Source organism: Phocoena sinus, chromosome 1, assembly GCF_008692025.1.
Source record: "Phocoena sinus isolate mPhoSin1 chromosome 1, mPhoSin1.pri, whole genome shotgun sequence".
Classification (NCBI taxonomy): Eukaryota; Metazoa; Chordata; class Mammalia; order Artiodactyla; family Phocoenidae; genus Phocoena; species Phocoena sinus.
The window spans coordinates 119,973,659-119,994,480 of record NC_045763.1 but is presented as its reverse complement, the minus strand read 5'-3'; the positions used below and the strand labels follow the sequence as shown (position 1 = coordinate 119,994,480).

At 44.4% G+C, this 20,822-nt stretch overlaps 1 protein-coding gene across 7 annotated transcripts in view; it reads right to left on the bottom strand.

Annotated features, from left to right (window-relative positions):
• DDR2 (discoidin domain receptor tyrosine kinase 2) overlaps positions 1-20,822 on the bottom strand; it is a 164,803-nt gene that overhangs the window by 73,060 nt on the left and 70,921 nt on the right. Inside the window, exon 3 of one of the 7 annotated variants that reach the window (XM_032632725.1) lies at positions 10,586-10,766. The exons of 5 other annotated variants lie outside the window; for them this stretch is intronic. Coding sequence is in view for 1 of the 2 variants with exons in the window: in XM_032632698.1 (XP_032488589.1) it covers positions 3,860-3,868 (9 nt within the window). In the remaining variant the exon portion in view is untranslated. Of the gene's footprint in view, positions 1-3,859; positions 4,417-10,585; positions 10,767-20,822 lie in introns of those variants that run through there. One more of the 7 variants, XM_032632698.1, reaches the window with a different exon arrangement.

Below are 20,822 nucleotides of genomic sequence, written 5' to 3'. Positions count from 1 at the left end.
TAGAGGCCACATTTTCTTTATCCATTCATTTGTCAACATTTAGTTTATTTCCACATATTGACTGTTGTGAATAATGCTACGATGAACATGGGAGTGCTAATATTTCTTCAAGATCCTGATTTTAACTATCTTGGATAAATACCCAGAAGTGGGATTGCTGGGTCATGTGGTAGTACTATATTTAATTTTTGAGGAATCTCCATACTGTTTTCCATAGAGGTTGTGGCCAACTCATCTTCAAGAAGGATGTCAAAAATATATAATGGGGAAAAATGAGACTCTTAAATAAATTGTATTAAGAAAACTAGGTACCCACATGCAAAAGAATGAAATTGAACCCTTATCTTACACCATACACAAAAATCAACTCAAAGTGAATTAAAGACTTAAATGTAAGACCTGAAACGTTAAACTTCTAGAAGAAAACACAGAGGAAAAGCTTCACAACGGTGGCCTTGGAAATGACTACATTGATATGACTCCAAAAGTTCTGGCAGCACAAACAAAAATAAACAAGTGAAACTACCTCAAACCAAAAAGCTTTTGTAGAGCAAACAATCAACAGCATGAAAAGGCAACATACAGAAAAGGAGAAAATGTTTGCAAACAATATAATAAGTGGTTAATACCCAAAATATATAAGGAACTCATATAACTCAACAGCAAAAAAGAAACACCCACACAAACAAAAAAACAAAAACAAAAAACCTAATAAAATTCCTTAAAATGGGCTAAGGACTTGAATGGACGTTTCTCCAAAGAAGACATACAAATGGCCAACAGATATATGAAAAAATGCTCAACACTGCTAATCATCAGGAGATACAAATCAAAACCACAATGAGATATCACCTCACATCTGTCATGATGGCTATTATCAAAAAAGAAAAAAAAATGAAGGACAATAAGTGTAGACAAGAGTGTGGAGAAATTGGAACTCTTGAACACTGTGGGTACAATATTTTTTTTAAATAACAAAACTTGGAAAAATTTCTATCAATAAGGGAGTACTATAAACTGTGGCATATTTCTGCTATGAAATACTATGCAATAGCTTAAAAGTATGAGTTAGAGCCACATGTAATTGCATGGTTAGGTGTCCATGACATGGTTTTTAGGTGAACAAGCAGCTTTCAAGATTTATATGAAGCACACTATATACTTTTATGGATATATACACACACATTCACATACATTTATATGTACATAAAAGATCTAGAAAGTTAAACACCATGCTGATAACAAGCTTTAATCTAGTGCATACTATAGTGCTCGGATAGGGTGGTATGTGAGGATAGAGCAAGGAACCTTAGAAGGCAAATGCTGATAATGGTAGTTCCCTCAGAGATCATAGTGTTTGGCAGGGGAGATTGGAAATGGTGATCAAAGGGAAACTCTAGCCTTATTTGCGATGTTTTGATTTTAACAAAGAAAATATGTTCCCTGTTAATGTCATTCACATTGGTTTCTCTGACAAAAAAAAAAAAATTCCTGGGGGCAGTCTATCAGAATCTCGAGGGTGCTTTCCAACCAACCATGCATATCCCACAGGTTCAAGGTATTGGGTGAACCTGTCTTATATTTTGAGAATCACTTGCAGTATTGAGAGATATTATTGATTAGTATATCTTGCAGATAAATAGAGAAGCAAAAGAAAAGATGTTTGAGAGTTGCTACTTATACCTTTCATTTTTTAGAACACCTACCCCTTAGTACATACCTACAAATGCATAATCATCAAGCCTTACAATAAGCCTGAAAGGAGAGATTACCACCTGCCTTTACAAAGCAGGAAAGTGAGTCCCTAAGTCACTTCACCCACAGCCTAGGCAGACTTACCTGGTCTGGCTGCTGGTTCCCACTCATCACACTGAATTACAGTTCTGTCTGTCTTTCAAGCCAGACTGTGAGTCATTTAAGGTTAGGGGTCTTGCTTCTCTCTACATCAAAATCAGTTTAATTCTAACTTGCCTGGGTCACAAAACTAGAGACAGAGTTAAAACCCTTCCAGTTTCCTCTGACTCCACGGCCAGTGTTACTTCACCCACAGCCCAAAAGTTTCCAAGGAATGTCAATGACTATGTAGCTCAGAGAGTATATGTCCTATGTAATGAAAACCCCACTTCCGCTTCACAGTCAAAATCCCCTGCCCTAGCCAAGCTGGATGAACACTCCACACTGATTCCAAAGGAGCCACGACTCAGGACCTCCCAGATCCGATGGGAGATGGTTGACTCTCCACCTCAGGACTGCCCACACCAGGATCTAGACAGGCTATGGGTCAAAGCCATCGGAAAAACCAGGAAGTAAATGGAAGGTTAGGCAGATGGGAGTGTGACAGCCACAGCCAGGAATTATCAGGAATTTTTTTAAAAGAACCTGGAATCAAATTTCTTACAAGTTATTTCTGTACTTGGGTGAGCTTCAAAGGCCTCTTTCTGAAACACAGTCAGGGCCACATCATGGTTTAAGAGCAAGTCATCAGCACATCCTGCCTGATACCATCCCATTCTGTGGAGAGTTCACACAGGTAGGGCTCGCTCCTGGTCAGTCCTGTGTCTCCTGCAGCTCCAGGTTATACACAGCTGAGGCAGTAACAAACTCCTCTTTTCCAACTGCCTTAAAACCATTTCCTACTTTATGCTATCACTTACATGTGGAATCTAAAAAAGCCCAACTCAGAGAATCAGAAAGAGAGTGGTGGTTGCCAGGGGCTGGGTGTGGGGTGGAATGGAGAGGTATTGATCAAAGGGTACAAACTTCCAGTTATAAGATGAGTAAGTTCTGGGGATCTAATGCACAGCATAGTGATTATGGCTAATAATATTATATTTTGTACCAAAGCGTAGATCTTAAATGTTCTTACTACAGAAAGGAAATGGTAATCATGGGACAGGATGAAAGTGTTAGTTAATGCTATGGTGATCATCATTTTGCAATAAATAAGTGTATCAAATCAACACGCTGTACACCTTAAACTTACACAACGTTATATGTCAATTATATCTCAATAAAGCTGGAGGGGGGGGAAGTCAGACCACATCCCTAGTAATAAGCTCTACTCTAGTGCCCAAATAGGAGAGTGAGTGAGGATAGAGCTGCGAACCCTGGGAGATGAGTGCTGAAATGACTTTTGAACCGCTGAGTGAGAAAGGGTGAGCAGGAAGCTAAGGTCTCTCACCTAACTCAGACACGCAGACATCTCAGGGTATGAGGCTCTCTGTACTAGTGGAGAAACAGCTTTCTGTGCTCCAAAGCACACGTCCTACTACAGTGTCTGTTTTTTACTATAGGACTGATAGATGGTAGATAGATAAATAGAGAGAGAGAGAGAGGGAGAGACAGAGAGAGAGACAGAGACAGAGATAATAGACACGTGATAGATAGAGAGGTAGATAGATGATATAGACTTAAATATAAAAAGAAACACTTTTATAAGTGTTGCTATAATAGTTAACTGCATTTATTTGGAAAAACAGCCCCATCATTCCCCCTCGGTGATAAGGAAAGTAAGCAAAGCAGGCAACCCTTCGGATTTCTTGCCTTAACAAAACGGAAAGTTTGAGTTCTTTGTTTCTCCCAAGCCCCTTTGAAGTGACTGTAACTTACAGATAGTAGAGCTCTCATTTTTCCCCCAGGTCTGATTATTAGTAAAAACCACCTCTTTCTCTGAAGCAGTGCTAGAGGTATATCCCACTTTAAGAAATGTCTGAACTTGCCAAGCTCATAAATCATGAAATGTTTATCCACATTACAGAATAATTCTTTGAACAAGCCTTCAGTGCTGGGTACCTTTGAATAACAAGTTTCCACACAATACGTTTAAAATAACATTCGGTATAATGTTCCATCTACTCACCAAACTCATAAATCACTGAGGGAGACTCCACATTACAAAATAATTCTTCACTTCACAAAGGGATCCACGACTGGGTTCCTTTGACAGCAAATCCTTCCAGTAATTCAGAATATGATTCAGTATACCTAAATCCAGTTTGTACTCAACTTTTCAGGAATACAGTTTCTATACAAAGCAGGGCACATCTGATTTGGCAGATGGTCATTTTCCCCAGACAATCCATCTTTCCAGGTCCAAAAGCTAGAGACAATCTGAGGTGCCCACCCCTTTGTCGAAGAATAAAAAGTCTCCGATTTTCCTGAGGGATCTTCACACTGAGCCCGTGAAAGGGGCCAAATAGGAAGTGCCTGCCCTTCTGGAAAATCAGCCGTGGCCTGCAGCCAGGGTGCCTCCACCTAAACTCGGACAGATCTTCCTACAGGAAGGGGTAGGGCCCTGGAAAGGCCGGAGTGGGAAGGGAAATGAGATAAAGGGACTTGGGTCAAACTGGAGCCGATTCAAGATGCGGTGTGTGCACAACTGTGTGTGGTACTCGTGCTTGTGTGTGTGTTGAAGGACCTGGTGGGGAGAAGAAAAGCCACATGATTTACAGCCGTAGATTTTCATTCAGAGGCCGTTCAGGGCATTCAAGCCTTGTTTTCCTCTCTGCTGAGTCATTTTTCATTTCAGATTCAACAAATCGAAAGAGCAATCTTTGGAGTATTTAATACTCAGCAAACAAATATGCAGAAATGAGCTTGGTTTTGGCAGAAGATGAGCCCCCCCCCCCCACCCCACACACACACACCATCGCTGTACCAAACACCCTCATGTTTTATCTTGATTCCCAAGGATTTGTTGATGTCTTTCTCATTCCCAGCTTTCCTCTGGGAGTCCCAATCTCTTGCTTCTCAAAATGTAGCTGCTCAGTGCTGAGCCAAAGGCCCAGACTGGCCCAATCTGTAAGTGTTTAAGCACAAAGGATGACCCAAGGTGACCTTCACTGCTCAGAGGAGGATGCAACAGAAAGCTCTGCTCCTGCCTTTGTTAGAAGAGCACTTTGCTTGCCTCACTCTTTTCACCTTCTTTGGAGGCAACTAGAGTTTGCCAAAGCAGTCGAGGGTTGGGGGTGGGGGAAGAGCCAGACAGCTATCTCATCCTCTCACTCGCCATCCAGAAAGAGCAGAGGACACTGAACGAAATCACCGTCACAGAAGACACTCCCCCTGCCGGGGGCAGGATGGACCACAAAACATCCACGGTGTTGCATCATTTGCCTGTTATCCTTTCTATAGTATAAGCACTAGGGATGTCAAATCTAATGCCGTCATGAGATTAGCGGGAGGAGGAAGGAGAGTAAATACAAAGTGAAGGCAGGGCATTTTCCAAACACAAAAGGGTCCGTTAGAAGCTCAGTATCCCTGGGCCTGCTAAGACCTCGGGCAGCTCATTTAACCTCACCGAGCTCTAGCAGCCCCGGGCTCTTCATGGGGATATTTCACTCCCACCCCTGACTTCCACTAACCCGCACTTGGGCACCTGTCCCACCCAGCCCCTCTCATTTTCTTTCTGCATCTCACCCTCTACCCCAGGCTCCTCAGGAGCCCTGATGCATGTGCTGGTGATCAGAGGGCCGCCTGCACCACTACTGAGTACACGGACGTCAGCAGGAGGGCCTACGGTTGGAGGGTTTTGGAGGTTATGAAATGAAGACGTTAGTCCTCAAAAGTATAGGCCCACCGCCACGAAAGCTTGAAGGTATCTGAGTGCCCATCTTTCTCAGCCCTCCGTGGTTAAAGGTGAGGAAGGTAGGGCAGCCCCCAAAGCAGACAGGCCTCCACATGGTCAACAGCTGGTGAGAGGCAGGGCCAGGCCTCTGGTCACCCAGGTTAGCAATGGTTCTCTGGTGCCACCACCTCTCCCTGGCCCAACCTCCTGTTTTTCTTTCCTTAAACTCTGAGCTCACACACCTTCTTTAGGCCCTGTCTATCTCAGTAACTGATTTCTTTAAACCAGAGTGAAGTTATTTGGAAAATCTCTGTGATGGTTTTCAAATTTGTCCACAAATTCTCTGACACTCACCTCCTTGGGTAAGTAAGGCACAGCCTCCTTGCAAATGTAAGTGTTGGGTTTTGAACACTGCCAAGTTTTTACTTATCACCAATTTGTCCATTGTCTCAAAGCCTAGAATGAAAATTTAGGCCACACAGTAAAGGGGTCAGATGGAAACAATGGTAAGCAAGAGACACAGCTCTCTCTTTAAACCCAGAAGTGAGTTGAAAGACTAACTGTCTACACGTACGAGATGCCTTTCCCTTGAGGGCTTGGCAGTGAATCCCGAAGCAGCATCTTACTCACTGGATCCCCCCTTCCTATTGCACCTGGACCCCTACCCCAGAGGTAGGACTAACACTTCAGCTAGCCCTTCTCAGCCACCATGGCCAAAGCCAGACTTGCTGGGTTTGAATCCTGTCTCCTCCTGCACCAGGTATGTAGACCTGGCCACACACACCCCTGAACCTTGGTTTTTCTGTTTCCTCACCTGTAAAATGAGAGCAATAATGGCACCTGCTCCTGTAGAATGTCGTGAGGATGGAATGAGTTATTACACAGGAAGTACTTAGAACAATGCCCGGCTCACAAATGTTCACGTATATTTGTATTTCTATTTTATTTTTACTGTGCCTAGGTCTTGTCTCCTCAATAAATTTGCAAGTTAGGGGCAAAAAGCATGCCTCCCCCATCCGTCTCCTTATATCTGTATCAGCTGGCACCTACACAGTGGGTGCCAGTTGATTGGCAGGTCATTTCTATGGTAATAAAACAGGCAAGAACAACAGTACAAACTCCTTGCCTTTGACAAGCGCACTAAACCTTGCTGGGTACATCCTGAGTGATGCTGCCTCTGGAGAAAGTGACTTGACCCTATATGGACAGTCATTCAGAGGTCACGAAAGACTTATGCACTTAACTATGAGCCAGCACAGCAGAAACCAGCCTGGGGCTGAGGAGAGAAGGGCGGTGGCCACGTCTTGGGGGACAGTGATGTGATCACACTGCTAGATCGAGTGCTGTTCTGTTCCCGCGTGAGAAAGCACACACGCCCCCAAGACCTTCCAATCCAGCCGCCCAAAGCCGTGAGGGCCAAGAACTTGTTCCAGTCATGTCGTTTCCACCAGACCTGCCCTATTCTTGTGCTCCGTGGCCGTGCTGGCCTCTTAAGAACACATGACTCTATCAGGCTTCTTACTAATTTGCACAGGCCCAATCAACATGGGCTTGAAGCACCTCTGGCTTCAAGGAATAAATTCCATCTCGTCCAGCCATAGGAAACCCTCCTGAACCTCAGAAGAGATCTGGTGTGATGCCAATGAACACTGCTTCCAGTTCCCTGCAGGAGGAACTCCAGGGAGATACTTGGATCCACATTCCCAGACACCAGTCAGCACCTACCCTTTCAGCAAAGAAACCTAGGTGTCTTTCCCTTAACATATTCAGAGACTCCTGTATATGAGGGTTAACACCAGCTCTCGCCACGAAGAGAAGGGAGACCCCTCACCTTCTCTGAAACCATCAGCTGAACGAGGAAACAAGGATTTCACCTTTTAGGACTTTGCAACCATATTCTGTAGTGAACATTTTCAGCAATGATACAGGTCAAGCACTTCTAAAACAGCCAGAAACTAATAACCCTCTGGGTTGAAAGGCACTTTTCTTTCCTTTTTTGGCTGGGCACAACATTAATTCTTTTTAACTTTTTATTTTATATTGGAGTATAGTTGATTAACAATGTTGTGTTAGTTTCAGGTGTATGACAAAGTGATTCAGTAATACATGTATCTATTCTTTTTCAAATTCTTTACCCAATTAGGTTGTTATGGAATATTGAGCAGAGTTCCCTGTGCTATACAGTAGGTCCTTGTTGGTTGTCCATTTTAAATACAGCAGTGTATACATGTCAATCCCAAACCCCCTAACCATCCCTCCCCACACCTTCCCCCACCACCAGTAACCATAAGTTCGCAGCAACGTGGATGGACCTAGAGATTGTCATACCGAGTTAAGTAAGTCAGACAGAGACAGAGAAATATGTATGATAATGCTTATATGTGGAATCTTAAAAAAAAAGGACACTTTTCTATAGATCTGGAAAGTATGAAATAAGGGTAAAAGTAGAAAATGGTGTCACAATTAAAATTAAATGAGATGATGTATATAAAGGACTTAAAGCACTGGTGCCTGGGAGATAGTAAGTACTTATTAAGATTTAGTATGCTAACACATATATATGGGATCTAAAAAAAAATGGTTATGAATAACCTAGGGGCAGGATAGGAATAAAGATGCATACAGACATAGAGAATGGACTTGAGGACATGGGCAGGGGGAAGGGTAAGCTGGGACGAAGTGAGAGAGTGGCATGGACTTATATATACTACCAAATGTAAAATAGATAGCTAGTGGGAAGCAGCCGCATAGTACAGGGAGATCAGCTCGGTGCTTTGTGACCACCTGGAGGGGTGGGATAAGGAGGGTGGGAGGAAGTCGTAAGAGGGAAGAGATATGGGGATATACGTATATGTATAGCTGATTCACTTTGTTATAAAGCAGAAACTAACACACCATTGTAAAGCAATTATACTCCAAAAAAGATGTTAAAAAAAAAAGATTTAGCCATTAGTAGTGGTATTATGAATAGAATGGTGCACAGGAAGAAAAAACAATCAGTAGTCAAGGTGACATGTATATATTGGGCATCTATTGTGAGCCCAGGATAGGTTGGGTCACCTGGAGGTGATACAACAAAAAAGCATCAGGAGATTTACATGGCTGGCACACGTGAACATTTGGAAAAACAAAGATAGCAGGCACGCAAGTTCATGGCAGGCCATGGCTGCAGGGATGGTGTGACAGAGGAGGAGAAGTACAAGTGGACCTGGACAAATAGACTTTAGGAAAGACCAAGAAGGAAAAATACAAAATAAGGAATCATGAAAAATTGCCAACGTTTGAATGGTCTGGCCAATGAAAGAGGCAAAGGTTCACGAAGACCTTCAAGGACGAGAGAGAAAAAGAGGAAGAGGAATTCAGAGCTGACCAGCTTATTTGCCATCACTACCAGGCTCTGACACCTTGTAGACCCTCTCGGGGACTTGGAAGGTCTTTTTAGACTCAAAAGTCTTAGGAAAAACAAGCAGGGCAAGGACATGGAGCAGTAGTGATAAATTTAATCTTCTCATTTTGCTCTGAGTTTAGGAGTAGCAGAGCAAAGTGGAAGACGGGTCATTATGCAACTATTGGCATGGGGACATATAGACACTAAGAGTGAAGGCTCGTGGGCCCCAAGACCTTGAACAAGTACAGTTCAGGAGCTCCTGCCCAAATCCCAGAGCCTGAAAACTTCATTCAGCAGTTGGGTTAGGACCAAGTGTCTGGGATTCCTTTCCTGGATGCTACCGTTTTCTTCAAGCAAGTCACTCCCCACCTGCAGCTCCTGCAATCCTTGCCCAAATAATAATGTCACTGATGAAGAGAAGTTCAGCCTCCAGCCATTTCTATTTCATGCTTCCTTCACGTTGCTAGCTGGACATTCCCTTCTGTGTTACTTTCACTGGCAGCCTCTGAACCAAGAGGTGCGGAAAATATAAGTTTATTTAAGGCTATGAAACATCTGCAGACTTCATCTGACTTCAGGAAGTTTCCCCTTGCATCACCAGTGCCTGGTACTTACTCTTGATGTGTAAAGAGCCTCCTCTCTCCAACCTGCCAGGCCTAACCCTCTCCAATTCATAGCCCGGCTCAAAGACCCTACATTGCCAGGGCCAAGTGGGAGACCAAAAGCCTGCCCGATCCTCGCCTCAAAGCTTCCCCAGTCTCGGTCTCAGAATGTTCTAGTCAACTCCACCTCTCCTGAAGAAAGACTCACACCTACCAGCTCTTTGAATAAGACCTCATGGCTTTTGAGTTGCCCCTTTCCACCAAGTAGATCCATGCTTTCCTTCAAACTCTTGTTCTGAACACCTTTCTGACTTGCCCCATCCCGCCTTTGGGCTCAGATGATTGGCTTGGAGGTATAAATAGATATGAATGTAACAGTTGTTAGTTGCAATATTTCTCTGCATGCTCCCTCCCTAGCTAGACTGTGTAAGCTCCTGCAGGGAGGGACCTTTTCATGCCTTCTTTGGATTCCCAGTGCAGAGTCTAGAGATAATCAGTGAATGCGTTGGGCAGATGAATGGATGACCAGAGGGGTCCTTAGAATCCAGGAGTGGCAGTTGCCCATCCATCTCACTGCTAACAGCTGAGATATGGCGTGTGCCGGCTTTTTCAACTAGTCTCTTACCTCCTCTCTGGCACTTCTTCCAGGTCATAACGGAGTCTCCTCTCTCGACTCCATCACATCTATACTCTGTAACTTAGCAGACACCATACAGTGACTTACATTGCTTCCTAGTTGTGCTTGTATATGTCTGTGAAAATCTTGTCTCCACAGTAAAACTGTGAGCTCCTGAAGGGCAAGAATATTTCTCATCATTCGGTGCTTATGAGAGTAATAATAAATATTTCTGGAGCACGTATTATATACCAGGCAGTATGAATTTTCTCATTTGGCCCTCATATCAACTCTCTGAGGTTTTTATTATTATTATCCTCATTTTGCAGATGAGAAGATGGAGACACAGAGTGTTGATAATTTGCCCAAGATCACACAAGTAGCAAATGCAATAGCTTTCAATATGTGGTTACCTATGGGTGGTTGATGAGGTTTAGGGGCTGGGTGCTGCCACGTTCTCCCCACCCAGCCCCGTTTAATTGGACATTCTCTTCGGGCACAAAGGTATGCTCAGCTCTCCTCTACTTGCGAGACTTCCGTCACATTGCCAGCAAGTGAGTCTGTCTTCAGGAGGCAGTCCCTACCTGCCTCCACCTGTTTTTTAAATTAAAGTAGAGTTGATTTACAATTTGTGTTAGTTTCTGGTGTACAGCAAAGTGGTTAAGATACACACACACACATACACACACACACACACACACACACACACACACATATATGTATATATTCTTTTTCATATTCCTTTCCATTATGGTTTATTACAGGATATTAAATATAGTTCCCTGTGCTATACAGTAGGACCTTGCTGGTTATCTATTTTATATACAGTAGTGTATATCTGCTAATCCTATACTCCTAATTTATCCCTCCCATCTCCTTTCCCCTTTGGTAACCGTAAGTTTGTTTTCTATGTCTGTGAGTCTGTTTCTGTTTTGTAAATAAGTTCATTTGTATCATAGTTCAGATTCCACATATAAGTGATATCATATGATATTCATCTTTCTCTGACGGACTTCACTTAGGATGATAACCTCTAGGTCCATCCATGTAGCTGCAAATGGCATTATTTCATTCCTTTTCATGGCTGAGTAATAGTCCGTTGTATACATGTACCACATCTTCGTTACCCACGCATCTGTAGATGAATATTTAGGTTGCTTCCATGTCTTGGATATTGTAAACAGTGTTGCTATGAACACTGGGGTGCATGCATCTCTTCTAAGTAGAATTTTCTCCAGATATATGCCCAGGAGTGGGATTGCAGGATCCGATGCACCTGCCTCCAACTCGTGCTCCTTGTTTCTCATTGGCTGACCTGGAGCCTCTCAGGTACCTAACCTCAGAGCTGCGTTTGGTGTCATAGCACTGGGACAGCTCAGTGTTCACACCTGCCCCTTCCACTCACACACACAGGCAGTTCAGTGTAGTAGAAAGGTCTGGGCAGGGGCAGATGCTTCTGTGGCTCTTGAAGCTTAGGCCATTGGAAGGGTCCATTTTATTAAGAAATATAATATAAAATTACAAATACAAAATTAAGTTCAGGGCCTCAAATGGATCTTGAACTAATGAGGAGGGCAGAAGCAGAAGCTACACCCACTCTCAGCAAACCCACCTCAGGGCCCGAGTTCTAGTCCCAGCTCTGCCACTAACCACGCTACTGCCTGAGCAATCTCTCTCCCCGAACGGGCTCAGCTCCCTCCTGGTTCAAATGAGGGGGCTGGGATGAGTGAGAATGGGGGAGCTCTGCGGTCCCTCTCAGCCCTGGTGCTTGAACTCTAGCAGCCATGGCTCCAAGCACTTTCCCAGGCTCTTCACCGCAACATCGCAGAACCGCCCCTGGTCCAGGCGGGATGCTGCTTCTCCCTCCAGCCCAGGCACATACTGTATTACAGTAATGAGAGCTTGGGTTGCTTTAAATATCACAAAACAAAAACAACGGGCAGCCCGGGTTCATCATCATTCCCTGCCCAGACCACAGAGGACAGTGCCGCCAGACCGAGGCCAGAGCAGAGATGGTGAGGGGAGCCCACACACCCCTTTCAGGAATCCATTGGCTCATGTCTAGAACGAAAATCACCAACGACGGCAGGGGCTGTGAAGAGCCAGTGGGAGGGAGAGCCCGCAAGGTCACTCTGGGACACAGAGGCCCTGGCTGGAGTGAGGGTAGAGATCAGGGTTCTGGATCCACCAGAGATGAGCTGGTGCCAGGCCTGAGGCTGCAGGAACCGCGGTCTCTCACCTCTAGGAGAGCCAGAGGAGTCCAGCCAAAGGTCTCCACAGAAAGGAGGCTGGTCTCCCCCACAGGGCCCTGGGAGGCACCCGCTGAGCAGAACAGCAAGCATTCGTCAGAAGGGAAGGAGCTGTGGCGACATGGAAAGGACTTTCTCCCTTGGGCCTTCCCCAAAGCCAAAGGGCAAATACTCAGGGGAAGCTGGCAGACCCTACAAGGCCCACTCCTTGAAGCAAGAACTAAGCTGTTCACCTCACCATAAAGAGTCCCTAGTCAACCCACGTTCTATAAAATGGTCCGTGACCGATCAGAGGCCCCATCAGATAGTTGTTTGATGTTGGCATGTGTCAAATTATGGTGAAGGACATGCACACAAGCAATCCTCCACAGAGACAGGAAAAAAGGCTCACGCACATACTCTGCAAACCTGGCTCCCCGGCCGCTTACAGCTCTCAGGCTGTGTGACTCCACTGCTCCAAGGCTGTCCCTGGTGGTTAGGGAACATGGCACTTAGGACAGATGGGGCTTAGGGCCAGAGAGGTGCCCTTTCTACACCACACCAAACCCATGCCCTGAACCCTCTAATACGTGGTGCCTCCACCAGAAAAGGAAGTGAAGAGGAGAGTTGCCAGTGATTTGTGTTTGACAGCAAACACACGTGGGCACCTCTTTTCTAAGCTTTAGGATCTTTTCAGGCTGAGGTTTCTCAATAACTATGTCAGTCAGACATTTTCAAAGGGAAGCGGAAGGTCTGAAGTTAAATGAAGGATTGAGCTCCTTTTGCCAGGACCTCACTCAGCAGTAACTACAGGAATGTGCATGGAGCAACGCATCCAATGGCGGGTGGTGTCACCAATCCGTGGGGATCCCAGCATGCTCACAGAGGATAGAACTAGGCCTGGGAAAGACAGAGACTCGGCAGAAGGCCGGTGCTGGGTGGAGGGAAAGAAGCTACTGCAAAATCCATTAAACAGGAAAACCAGAACCTGGAATAGATGGTTCCTAGCACACGGCCTAACCGGCACTTGAATTTATGTTCCACAAAAGCAGAGAGAGCATCTCCCTTGATCATTGCTGACTCCCCAACACCTAACACACTGCCTGCCATGGAGCAGGTGCTCAGGAATTAATGTATAGTAGGTGCCCAATAAACTCTTTTTCCCTTTTGTACATTCTTAATCTCTTCCGGCTCAGGAACTTAAGCTGACTGTGGGTTTGTGGTCTGTTTGCCACTCGTGGCTGGAACTAAATAGATAACACTGTTCTGGGGCACACCTGTTTCTCGCTTTCCATCTGGCCTCCCTTCCTTCCTCATACTCACCACCCTTCCAACAAGAACAACATACTAGTAAGCCCTCTATTACCTTCCCTTCTCTGAGCTCCTCATTGATCTTGATATATTCTCTCTTGGACTGGAAGTTAATTTTTTTTTCATACGATGCAGTCTTGTCTCTATTTTTATCCCATTTGTATAGTGCCAACTATATTCCTCTCATTATAAAATCACTGAGATCAGGGACTGAGTTACACATGATTTATAGGCACCATGGCACCCAGCATTATGCTTTATCTATCTCTGAACAAACTCACAGTCTCTCTCTCCCAAGATACAACTTCCCTAGTTATACTTAATTCCTCATTATTCAATATGGTCTATTCCCCCTTAAACATCTTCCCAACTTTCAAAAGGAGAAAAAAAAGACTTTAACCATTTGTTAACCAGCTTTTATTGAGAACTTACCGTATATCAGGCAATGTGCTAGGTGGCAAAAGGGAAAAGATGAACACACACACACATACACGTGCACACAATAGAGGTCAGAAATATCACAGTTTAAGCCTCCTTCTCTACTAAAGTCAAAAGAGTTAGCTAGCTAAGTGGTCTAGCAGAAACAGTATCTGACCAGTTGCTCAACTAATGATGTAACCTTGGATGAACCAAATATTCTCCCTGAGATTCTGTCTCTTAATTTGCAAAACAAAGGGAAGGACTGCCAAGGACATGCCCTCTCTCATATTCTGTTCCTTCTTCACAACGAGCAGTACCAAAGTTTACGTGATTACATTCTGTGGTAGAAAGTAAAAATGCTACAGCTATTGAGAGGAAAATGAGAGCCATGAGGTTGAAATAGTTTGGAGGTAAAATTTAAACTACCCATAGAAGCAACTACTGTTAAGCCCATATCAACAAACTGCATACCCAGAGACTTTAGTAGTGATAGACACTCAACAAATCATCTATACTGAGTCACACATAAGAGTCTAGTTGGGTAGACAACATCCAAGCAAAATGAGAGTGAATATAAGACTTTACATTGTTCTTGGTCTTTCTGAACTCATGAGCTGTAAATATAATCCGGTTTTACAGCTGGAAGAGAAAGAAAAGACACTAAAGATATCTCTTTTTTTTTTTTTTTTTTTTTTTTTTTTTTTGCGGTACGCGGGCCTCTTACGGTTGTGGCCTCTCCCGCTGCGGAGCACAGGCTCCAGACGCACAGGCTCAGCGGCCACGGCTCACGGGCCCTGCCGCTCCGCGGCATGTGGGATCTTCCCAGACCGGGGCATGAACCAGTGTCCCCTGCATCGGCAGGCGGACTCTCAACCACTGCGCCACCAGGGAAGCCCAAGATATCTCTTTTTTCTGCAGATTATGAAGAAGTTAAAAATTTTCAAAGGACAATGGAGGAAATAATCCAAGAAGGAAGGCAGAGTGACAATAACTGCAAAGGAGCAAAGATAAGAAAAATGATTCAGTACTCGATGCACAAAAATGCCTGTGTGATAAGAATGCTGAGAAGAAAAATAAGACAAAGTGCGGCGAGCCGCTTCTGACCAGCAGAATGACGAATCACCACACGCTAGATTCTTCTCGCATCACACTTTATTGGAGTACAGCTTGGTTTCGGGCGGATGGAAGGAAGACCCCGTACGCTCGAGCCTGTCTGCTTATATAAGGGCTTAAGGACTCGTGTAAGTCCCTGATTCGTCCGTATGGTTATCGCATTTCGCAAGCCGGACTTTGGATAGGCCACTGCTTCAAAACCTGATTAGCATATTAGGTGCATACGCCCTAGCGGCATACTTAGTGCATGCGTAATGGCTATCCGGCCGCGCCCTACATCTCCCCCTTTTTTCTTTTCGACCATTGCAGCGGACATTGACCCGTACCAGTGCTCATACCGGGGTATGTACACGGTGTACCGGTAGTTTCCGCTTGCATTCGCAGACACCCTCCTGCGTGCAATGCTCGCAATCGAACTGCAGGGTGCAAGGGCTGTCTTCACGCGGCATGGGCTCCTCATGGAGGTGCAATGGTAACGAGACCTCTCCGTGCAGAGGCAGCCCCTAGGGCCGATCCCCTATAGAGGTGCAATGGCGGCAAGGCCCCTCTGTGCAAGGGCGATCATATGTTTTTTAGGGTGGAGAGCCAGGCTGCGGGGGACTCGCCTTCACTGATGGCCACAAGCGCCTGAGTGAGCATTATCCTATCTTGCCGGGTTCGAATGCGAATACGACAGACCAACCAGAGACACAACACTATCCCAAACAAACAGCAGGCTGCGAACAGTCCCACACCCACCCATTCCTTAAAAAAGGAAAATGCTCTAGCTAGCCATGCGGTAAATTCTCCAAGAGTCACTGGATCCACTCTGGTTGCATTCAGCTGCAGGATATTCAACTTCTGCTTAAATATCCCCTGGCAGCCTCTGCAAGATCCTTAAGTATTTTATAATCCACCATCTCATAATATCTTTGACGCGTGGCTGGGTCTTCAAACACCGGAAAAGCTGTGGGTACCTGAGACCAGACTTCTCTGGGTATGAATGTACACTTTGGCGGTTCCCAAACCGCAGCGCCAGGGGGGGCGCTAGCAATAAAAGCGGAAGTCTGAGTACATGTTAAAGCTTTTGATTTAGCAGAAGCACAAAATGGCGGACGAGCACCCGCAGAGGCACAAAATGGCGGACGAGCACATGGGGAACTGCCATATCGTCCTCTTTCATATTCGGCAGCTGCTTCTTCCAGATCCGCCTCCTCCTTGGGATTCAACTCATCTTGGGACGAATAAAGCGCTTTAAATTCATCTAAAAGTGGATACAATCCTGGCGTTGCATCCGATTTTTCTATTTGTTTTTCTCTCTTTTTCCTAGGATTCTTAGGCCTATCTACCGTAGTCCCTATATTTTCACTTTCTGACGCACTATCTTGATGTATGCTAAGAGCTTTACGGCCCATCTGTACAATATCTTCGCATTTCCCTTCTCTTAAGCACGAATGTATCATTCTCCATAACGGAAACGTGCCTCGAGAGAGCTCCCCCATTTTGTGACGATCAGCCAAGTCCTTCCCCAGTTTTTCCCAAGATGGAACAGTCAGGCTTCCAGACACCGCAAACCATGGGGCGGCACCATCAATATCCTGCAACAGTTTACTAATAGTTTTATGTGAAATCTTAAGTCCTCGATCGTTCAGAAGGGCTTGGATGGGCTCATGGAATCCAACGGTTGGTTCCGCGGATGAACTATTCCCCATAGTTCACTCTCATATATGAACAACTTGCTAAAGCGGGAAGATCTCTGACCTATCTAATGGCCAGGGGAGACACACTCGGTCGGGCTGATGGCACCGTAGCCACACGCAGACAAAAAGTGCGACAGCTACGAAGAGAACGAAAGCGAAAATAAAAATCTCGGGCTCTATTGCAGCAAAAACATACCTAAACTGGACTACTTAACGGCGGTTCACTCCGTGTGTCGAGTTCTGAATCGGTCCTCCATGCGGGGCGCGCAGGTTCCCGGGTTTCGGCACCACTTGCGGCGAGCCGCTTCTGACCAGCAGAATGACGAATCACCACACGCTAGATTCTTCTCGCATCACACTTTATTGGAGTACAGCTTGGTTTCGGGCGGATGGAAGGAAGACCCCGTACGCTCGAGCCTGTCTGCTTATATAAGGGCTTAAGGACTCGTGTAAGTCCCTGATTCGTCCGTATGGTTATCGCATTTCGCAAGCCGGACTTTGGATAGGCCACTGCTTCAAAACCTGATTAGCATATTAGGTGCATACGCCCTAGCGGCATACTTAGTGCATGCGTAATGGCTATCCGGCCGCGCCCTACAACAAAGAGGATCAAGAGAAGAACTCAAAATTGTACAACTGGAACTAATAAGAAGAATGAGACTTTCCTCAGACAGGGTGTATTAGACTTTGTGGAAGTCCAAGGAAGCAGAACTTCCAGGATCCACGGGTTCAAGGAGTTTAATACACAATGAGTGGGAAGAGGGGAGAGGTTATTTCTCTACAAAGCAAACAAAAGGATTCACTGAAGGAGACTTTGGAATGTTCCAACTGGAAAAAGAAGAAGACTCCATTGGGAGTTAATGGTCTTCATATACATGATACACTGTCCTGAAGTAGAAGGATCCAGGCTATACAACAGACATTCAAAATCATAACTAAGGAAGTTTCAGAGAGGAAGACTTTGACCAAAACTAAAGGGGAACATCCTAAAAATTAGAATCATCCGAAATTGGGGTGTATTTCTTTGTGAGGATATGAGCTCCTCATTATTGGAAGTGTTCATTCAAGTGAAGGCTGAATAATCATCTTATTTAGGAGACTGTAGGAAAGAGTCCTTCTCTGTGCAGGCGATTGTGCTAGCTAGCTTCGAAAAGCCCTTCCAATTTATTTTTTATAAATTTATTTACTTTTGGCTGCATTGGGTCTTTGTTGCTGTGTGCGGGCTTTCTCTAGTTGAGGCGAGCGGGGGCTAGTCTTCATTGTGGTGCACGGGCTTCTCGTTGTGGTGGCTTCTATTGTTGCAGAGCACGGGCTCTAGGTGCGTGCGGGCTTCAGGAGTTGTGGCACGTGGGCTCTAGAGCGCAGACTCAGTAGTTGTGGTGCACGGGCTTAGTTGCTCCACGGCATGTGGGATCTTCCCAGACCAGGGCTCGAACCAATGTCCCCTGAATTGGCAGGCAGATTCTTAACCACTGTGCCACCAGGGAATCCCTCCCTTCCAGATATAGACTGTTTGTGCGAGGTACCCAGGCGTTGAAAGAACAACTTATTTATGCTGATACAGATTGGAAGTCTCACATAATGATAACTTCCGGCCCAAGAGTCACATGGCCTGTGGACATATGGAGTCTCTCACATGCTCACACCACATACACATGCACACATCAGAGCTGGTCATTGTCACTTTTCTTGTTATGCATATACCATCTGGTCCAGACTCTGTGGCAAAAGTGGCATAACAAGACTTTAGTGGCGTAACAAGACTACTCTCTACTACAGCCAAATTGTTTACAGCAACTTTGAGCTTCAGTCAGAAGTGGATCTGGAGGGTAAAACTGATCACTCTTCCAAGAAAATATGGTCAACCTATTTCATGCCACTTAATAGTTGTAAAGAATAATTCGATTTACTGTAGTCAGTCATAAAATCCTAGTTATTCAAGTGTTTTAATTTGTAAGTATACATGGGTAAATTATCTTTGTTTTTGAGTTCCCCCTCTCATGTCCTGATCCCCCTAAATCCTGAATTATTTATCAGGGTCTTGAATACCATTGAAATATAAGCCAACACTGCTGTTTCTCTTATTTCATTTCACCACAACATATGTAGAAGACAGAATATGGGAAGGTAAATACTGGTTTAATTACACAGAGTATAGTTTCCTTTTCTGTCTCTACACAGTAGCTATAAGCAATTTGAGGGCATGGACTCTGTCCTGTTCCTCACAGTGCCCTGTAAGAAATTAATGTCTCTGAGTAACACCTCAGAGCTGCATCATCTCAAGAATATCTCTTCCAATGGCTTGTCATGGTCCCAAATCCCAATGTTACAGTCCTGGAGTGCCATTGCTTCTAAAATTTTGGTTAGAATGTACATTTAAACATGTTTAGTAAAAGAATGACCCAACTCAAGCGTGCTCATGTTTCTATGCAGATAACTTCCTCTTGTGTAGAGATTTGCATGTACCAAAGGATCCCAACGCTGAAATCATATGATAAAAATTCTGAAAGCTCAATACCATCCTTACAATCCTGGAGTCTCAGAGTCTCAGGCTGCCCAGAACCAAATATTCACCTGGGTGTAAATCTTCAATCTAGCACTCAGATGAGATTCATGATGTCCTTGACCTAGCTCCCTGAAAAGAGGTGTAGCATACACAGGGATCTAGGTCATGGCTGTAGGGTCCACGATAGCCCGATAGGCAGAGCACTCGCAAAGTCCCAAGCCTGGGTAGAGGATCCAGGGCTGAGAGGAAGGAGCACATTTGCCCAAAGTGGCAGAAGATAGTGTTCCCAGTGGAAGCCAGGGTATTGCTACTGAATGAACATCAAGTGAAGGGTGAGCTAAGGCTGAAAAGAAGACAGCAAATCCTAAGGTTTGGATCCTACACTATTGCAAGCAAGAAACATAGTGAGAAATAGGCTCACAGTAAAGTTACGGTCACTGCCAATGTGCTGGATGCCAATGTGCTCTCTCATGAACGGACTTATGGTTACCAGGGGGAAGGGAAGAGGGAAAGGGATAGTTAGGGAGTTTGGGATTGACACGTACACACTGCTCTATTTAAAATGGATAACCAACAAGGACCTACTGTATAACACAGGGAACTCTGCTCAATATTATGTAACAACCTAAATGGGAAAAGAATTTGAAAAAGAACAGCTACATGTATATGTATAACTGAATCACTCTGCTGCACACCTGAAACTAACACAACATTGTTAATCGACTATACTCCAATATAAAACAAAAAGTTTAAAAAAAAAAAGCTACAAGGATATATTGTACAACACAGGAAATATAGCCAATATCTTATAATAACTAGATATGAAATATAACCTTTAAAAATCGTGATGTACACCTGAAACTTATATAATATTGTACTATACCTCAATAAAATAATAATAATAAATAAAAGATTATTAAAAGGTAGGAGAAAAAAATAAAGAAGCTCTCTCATGAGTAACAACCCCTGCTTGAAAATGCCTATGATTGTACTCAGGGCATGTGTGGGACATCACTTTCCTGACTAACTGAATCACATACCAACGGACATAACAGGCCAAGGTGAGAATGGGAGCTAATCAGGAAAAAGAGATCTTTCTGAGTATTATCTAAACTCTTTGCAAACCCAAAACTCTTGGTATTGATGTTTAAGAATTTTAGTATAGAACTTTTGCTCTTATTCTTATATCCATGGTGTTATGAAACTAAAACTGGGTTTTCACTTGCATAAAATTGATGGCATTTGGAGAAATAATGAGCGATTCTTAGAGAAAGGAAGTAAAAACAAACTTACTTGAAGATACTCTACATTTGGCTTTTATTTTCTCATACTCTAAATGAATCACACACGAAATAGAGAATGACATCCTGTATCCAGCCACCAGCCTGACAGT